The 6909-nt window shown below is 26.1% G+C and overlaps 1 protein-coding gene across 1 annotated transcript; it reads right to left on the reverse strand.

The window, feature by feature from the left end:
* Positions 1-414: 414 nt before the first annotated feature.
* Positions 415-6691, reverse strand: LOC145831647 (uncharacterized). Its single transcript, XM_082938956.1, has 5 exons — positions 6024-6691; positions 4541-4867; positions 4134-4206; positions 2350-2405; positions 415-1375 (listed from the first exon to the last, which is right to left on the reverse strand). Exons 1-5 carry the CDS (start codon positions 6655-6657, stop codon positions 1275-1277), a joined length of 1191 nt encoding a protein of 396 aa, XP_082795082.1. The 5' UTR covers positions 6658-6691; the 3' UTR covers positions 415-1274.
* Positions 6692-6909: the final 218 nt, after the last annotated feature.

Here is a 6909-nt window from a genome sequence, read left to right on the forward strand (position 1 = left end):
CAGTATGTTTAACTTTACTTTGCAAACTGTTTAACTAAATTTTAATTTACTGTTGACTTAAAACAACTGAGACATTTAACTATCATAAATAGACCGAGACTGATGTATTGTTTTTCAGCTATAATCAAACTATACATTTAAACTCAACTTGCTAAAAACTTAGTTTTTTCTTAAGTTTCTTTACAAAATCTTAAACAGATTTAACATCGTTTGAAACTAATACCAAATCTTAGTTTAAATTAATTAAATTTATTAAGAAGCAGTAAGGTACAACTAAAAATAATTTACTATAACTTTTTACATAATATTTTTTAAATCTGTGTTAGATTAATAAATTTTTACTTCAGTAAATTGATGTAAATAATATTTTATTTTGCTAATACGATTGCAAACATAAAATAATGTTATCAGGCAAAAAAAAACAGTTAGTCAAAGTAAAGGCCGGACTATGAAATAGTTTTTTTAGTAATTTTACAAAACTCGTATTAGTTCAGTCGGTTTAAGTTTCTCAAAAAAAAAAGCACAAAAACTTTAAAAAAACAGTTGGCAAGAATTCCAGTGGGTCATTTTGAATTTAGTATCAAAACTTTTAAAGTTTAGCAATAAAATAAAGCGAAAAATCCGAGCGATTTCATTTATATGAACTAATAATCAATTAAGACAGTTATAAAAAGTATTCTATTGACAAACTTATTAATTAATCGTGTATAAACAGTTTTGTACCGCTTTAAAAATCCATTGATAAACACTTAGGCAACAAAATGTGGTTATGAATGCGTGTCCGAGTTCATAATTTGAAGTAACCAATCAAAACACACACAACATAATTGAAACTAATAATCTGAACACAAATAGCCTGACGAAACATGATATTAGCACCAACAATAAACACGATAAATAGAACAAATGTAGGCAGGAAATACTATACAGGATTGCCAAAAGTTTTTTGAAAATTTTTTCCAGGTTTTTGAACATTTAAGTTTTCTAGTCTATTTGTAAAATAAAATTAAGATTAAAGTCTTAAAAGGTATAACATTATTGAAAAGATACTGTAATGCTAATTTAAATGTGTTCTGTAATAAAAAAATCTAAATATAACAAAAAAAGCTATTTAAATGATAGATTTTTCGTATCTACTCTAAGTTTCGTAATTTTACATGTGAAAATTGTTAAAAATTTTAGACTTTCATTGATTTTTGTTCAAAATTCAAGAGTTTTTTCAAAATTTCCAGAATTCCAGGTATTTCCAGATTTTTGGCAACCCTGTACTATAGTTATATTTGATGTGAGGACAGGTGGGTGGTCATGTGTTGGGCCCTGTCCTCCTTGTGGGCAAACTTCTGAGGGCAGTAGAAGCACTCCACCTCGGTCGACACTGCAAATTGATTGATAAAGTAAAACATAATTACTGTTGAAACGTTTATAATTTTTTTAAATATGCTTCCATGTCTTCTTTTATTTGTACGGACAAAATTAAAAGCAATTAAGTAGCTTAGTTTAAATAACTAATTAATGCAACTTGTATGCTTAAAAAGTAGTGGAGTATTAATTTATTAGGTATTCGTCAGCAGAAATATCCAGCTGAACTTATGCTGTCATTAGTTTTATTCATGCTGTTCTAATTTTAACAACGAAATTTCAACTTTACCTCACGAGATAGTATAAAAAGAACAACTTGGACACGTCTGTTAGCGTCTAAACCGTTTAACCAATTACAGCGCCGTGAGCGCGGGCCGAATATCAAAGACAAGTTGCAAAAGCTGCAGATGAGAGATGAAAGTGGAAATCGATCAAAGCGCCACAAAATCCCATTGAAGCCGTCCGAGCTTCCCTCGCCAAAGCGCCGGCTTCAGTGCGCCATTAATAATACATCAATTGGAGAGCGCGCGAGCAACAAAGCGGCGGCGACATCAAAGGCGACTTACGAGAGCTCTCTCGGCTTCACACGACGCAACTCGGTTTCGATCGCGACTTGTGGGCCGCTTCAAAGCGACTTCAGTGCGCAACAGCGAGTTTCGAGCGGCGCTTGTTGCTAATTGCATTGTGATACGGTTAGTACTTTGGCGGTGGTATTGTTGGTACTTTATGGTTAAAAACAACAGCTTTTACTTTGTTGGATTCACGTGCACTTAAATTTTTGATGAGTGTTTGTAGACGATATCGAATTAGAAACTAATTTTATTTATCTGTACATTAAATTAACAGTTTATTTATTAATTACACACCTATCTTTTAGTTAATATAAATACTTGGAAACTTATTATTATAAAAGTCGTTCAAAACGTTTTTAATTCTTAAAGTTCATTTAAAATCATAAATACAGTTCTTTTAAACAAAATTTAAACTTACAGCTGTGATTTTCAGAATAGTTCAGATCAGGTTGCTTGACACCGTATTCACCCATTCTAAAAACAATTATATTATCTAAGTTGATATTATATATATTATCTAATATTATGATCATTATAAATCTGTAAGAAAAAATCAATACATTCTTTAACAACTATAAATTAACAGATAATTTGATTTAAAAATAGTTTTTTATACTTAATTTATTACTGTATATGGCTTTTTATTTGCAGTACAAGTATAAATACTTGTAAAAAAATAAGTAAATTATTTGGAAACTGTAAAATGTCATATATATTTTGTAAATCAAGTACAATTTTTTTTCATATTTTATACAAAAATTGTTTATAATATACTCTATATATATACATGTTAAGTTTAAAATAAAAATTTAAAACCTAAAAATCAACCTTTTTTTTTATGTTTCTAAAATTTTCTTGAAGTTTTACTTTCAGCATCTAAATTCTAACTTAAATAGCTGGGTGTTTGTTTAAAAAGAAAGTTAAAAGCGTATATACTTATGTTTAAAAATTACGATTATATCTCTGCTGAAAAAAAAAAACTAATCAATTTAGTATCTTGTACTTAACAAATACACTTATGCACTAAAGAAAACATAACTATAACTCATAACTAAGCATTATTGTAATACATGTTACATACTGATGTAAATTGATTAGTTAAAAGTACTGTTCAAACTTTAAATACTTGCCTAAACATAAAAGGTTGTAGCTTTAAGTTTCAATCAAATTTACGAAGGATCAATTATTATACAAGTAATAAAATTTAGAAAACAGCTACTCATTTTGCAAACACTCAAGTTTTCCCTATACAATAAACTAATCAACACTTAGTATACATTATACAAGTAATGTGAACCATCTAGTGCCTATCCGCAGTAACTATTTTGAAAAAATAATAAAATTTGAAAAAATTACTTAATAGCTTAACCTATAATGTACAAGACTTACACTGTTTAACCTATTACTCAGAAAAATTAATTAATTCAGTTAGTGTTGTTAGATAACGAGCAATTTACTTTTTGGTGTAAATTTTGGTAAAACCTTTTAGAAATTTTACAATAAAATGTCATTATGATAGCTGAGCAGCTATAAGTTTTTTAGTGAACCTAATATCCTTAATCAAAATGAAAAAAAAAATTTTTATGAAATTTGAAGTTTATTTAAAAAACTAATATCATGGCATACAATTTATTTTTAATTTTTCTAACTACTTTCTGTACAGTAAATTTTTAAGTTAACACACTCTTTATAAAAAATATAAGTTGAAATTAAAAAATAGTTATATTGAAGTAAAAATTACCTAATATAGTACCATAAAACTGAGCATTAATCAAATCAATACTTTTATTATTAAAAACAAAGAAGCACTAAATAAATGAAGCTAGTTGTTTTTTTATCTTATTGGACTATTTTTCTAACGATATTGTGTATAAAGTTCAAAAAATATTTGTTGAGGATTTTCTTAACAATAATTTAAGCAGCAGTTTATAAATCAACTATTAACTTAGACACTTAAAACTCATTACTCATGGATGTCAACTTATTAGAAAAACTAACTGAAATAAATATTTTAAGCAATTTCTCAACTATTTTATTTTTACCTTTTAAACTTTTAAAACTTATTTTTAAATATAACAAACTAAATATGATGCAAAAGTAAAAATAAATTGTTTTTCAATACTAATAAGTTTATGTATTTTTCGTGTTGTTTGTTTGAATTAGTAGCTATACTTTTAAATAAAAAATATACAATTAACATACTCGCAAAAGTTGTCATCTATGTCCATTTCATCTAAATCGATAACACTATCATCGCAGGGAGACTGGTCAGCATCTGATTTAAAGTAAATTTCAATTTCTAAAATAATGTATTTTAATATCCAGTCAATAAGTGATCTAAAACTGCATATGCTACATTTTTACTTTTTAAATGTATGATTTTAAACAATGTACTTTTTTACAAATAGAATAACATAAAAAGTTTAAGATTATTTTTACAGACTGTATATCAACGAATTTGTCATTCACAAAGGTTAAAAGTTTCATATTTATTTTTTACTAACTGTATAATCTAAGTCTGAAATTGTTTAAATACAATAAATACTTTATATTTTCTAAAGTTTAGTTTTTCATTGAATAAGTATTAATATGTATATCAACAAACTTACTTTTTAAGTTATTTAAATTCTGCTTTGTGTTATTAGGAACATGAATGATTACAAAATGATCCTTGCTATTATTGCTGTTGTTAGGATTGTTTTTTTGGTTTTGACAAGAGTCAACAGAAATTATGTTGACATTAGAGGGCGGTAAAGACATATTTAGGCTTCCATTGTTTAGGTTTCTAGACTTGTGCAAAAGAGACTTTGCATCTGCGAATTCTGTTAAGCCTTGCTCTTTGGCTAATTTGTTTGCAAAGTTCTCATTCATCAACGTCATGATGTTTGTTAGGTATCTGTGTGTTTCACTGCCAACTTCGTTCGACAGGTCGGGTTCTATGAAAATATTTATTTTGAAAAAAACTATCTTTGAGTTTAAAACTACCTAATTTCTAGTTTTGAAACATTGAATAAATATACAAAAAAATATCTTTTTTAATAAGGAAAATGTTTTTTTAATAACTTATGATTAGTAAAGTACAGCTGACTATAACATGATAATTACAAATTATAAAAATACTGACTACTTTTAATTTACAACAAATTTAGTTTTTTTTTTTTTTTTGGTTCAAGTCTAAGCACTTATTCTAAAGATGTAAATATATTTAATCTTAATTTTAAATCAAGTAATTTAACTTTACGATGTCACAATATAAAATAAAAATTTTAGATATATATTTTTTAATTTGTGAATGACTAAACAAAATATGACTATTTTTCTTATGTTATAAACAGTATCTTGAACAAAAATTATCTTATTAAAAAATGTGATGGAACGGTGCCAAAACTGTTTAAAAGTACCAAATAAAAATCAAATCATTTTTTAAAAAAAAAAACTTATCATTCAACAACTAATAAAAACAGTATTTAACAAAATTAAAATTTATCAAATAAATTCAAAGTGCGTAAAAAAAAATACAGCATATGTACATTCTTTTATCATTAAGCTAGTATAAACTTATTTGAAGTATTTTTAAACTATATATTCAACAATTTTGACCCTTTTTTTTGCATAAAAAAGTTAAGTACAAAAATATAATAATTTAAAAAGTATAAAAATATTAAATAAAAAAATACTTTTTACACAAGCTCTTAATAAAAAACATTTCATAATTTGCATAAAATATAACTAAGCACTGAAACTAATTAACTTTTTTACAGTAGTACTTTTTGTAAACACACATTAGATAAAGTTATTTCTTTTAAAACAATTACTTATAAAACTGTTTTTTGTTTAGTTATCTATAATAATACACTATAGTATTTAGTAATATTTTTCTATAAAAGCTCTTTTACTTAGAAAATATATAAACTATTTTGAAATTTAAATTTAAAACAAATTTTAACTGTAAAAGCATATTAATTCCTAAATTGTATTTGATTATAAGTTAGATGTATTAAACAATAAATTTTCAGTATTTTTTAAAACAAAAATTTTATAGTTTATAATTTTATTCAATATTATCAAAATAATAACAAAATTTAAGCTAACTTGAAACAGAAAAAGATTCATCTTTTATTCTACATGACTTCAAAAACCTGTTTACGCTTAATAGTAGATCTTGTTCTGCTATAGTTTTGCTATTACATAAAAACTTTGGTCTTTTAGAAACTTTCTTTCCTTTATTATAAACAGCAGCATGACTTATAGTTTTCAAGGTTCTTGATAAGTTTCTAATATTGTCTTTTTTTGTATTACTAGTCTTGTTTGTAGGTGCATTAGTAAATTTACATTCAAGTTCACTTTTGTTTGACAACCCAAACAACGTAGCAACTTCAATGTGATAGTTGGCAGGCGGTTTGGTGATGAAAGACTTTTCAACAAAACTGGTCTTGTCATAATTTACAAACTCGGTATAAGCTGGCGAGGTCTTGTAGCTCATTGGAGAAGAATTAGAAAAATTTGTCTTTGGAGGTCTTTTAATGCTGCCATGAGACACGGCACAGAGAGGTGGAGTTGAAATTACTTCGGAAAAGCTGAAAGGCTTGCTTGTGTGAACTTGGTGAGGTATTACTGAATGTGATGGAAGATGAGAAAAGATGTAATTCATGTCCTTGGTGGAAAGATGACAATTGAAATCTGAGCACAGCAAGGATTCAGGAGATGTTGTTTTGTATAAAGCCATTTTCTTATCTTAACAAATTGATTACGTTCAGTTGTACATCTGAAAACAGTAATAAACAATAGAGATATGTTATTAATTAGAATTGATAAAAATAAATAAATACAGTGTAGTTATTAAAAAATTTACTTGCTAATATTTAATTAATATTGATCCTAACAAAACAAGTTTGTTGAAATATACAACAACAACAACAACAACAACAACAACAACAACAACAACAACAACAACAACAACAATTTGTACAGTACTTTT

This window comes from Thalia democratica, chromosome 3 (genome assembly GCF_965202585.1).
Source record: "Thalia democratica chromosome 3, ktThaDemo2.hap1.1, whole genome shotgun sequence".
Taxonomy (NCBI): domain Eukaryota; kingdom Metazoa; phylum Chordata; class Thaliacea; order Salpida; family Salpidae; genus Thalia; species Thalia democratica.

What these genes read in the sequence shown, in the direction of transcription:
- LOC145831647 (XM_082938956.1), bottom strand. Translation starts at nt 6,657, where the DNA reads ATGGCTTTATACAAAACAACATCTCCTGAATCCTTGCTGTGCTCAGAT. An exon ending in GAATTTAAATAACTTAAAAA is followed by an intron (nt 4,207 to 4,540) that starts GTAAGTTTGTTG and finishes ACTTTAAATCAG; the next exon opens with ATGCTGACCAGTCTCCCTGC. An exon ending in ATAGATGACAACTTTTGCGA is followed by an intron (nt 2,406 to 4,133) that starts GTATGTTAATTG and finishes AATTGTTTTTAG; the next exon opens with AATGGGTGAATACGGTGTCA.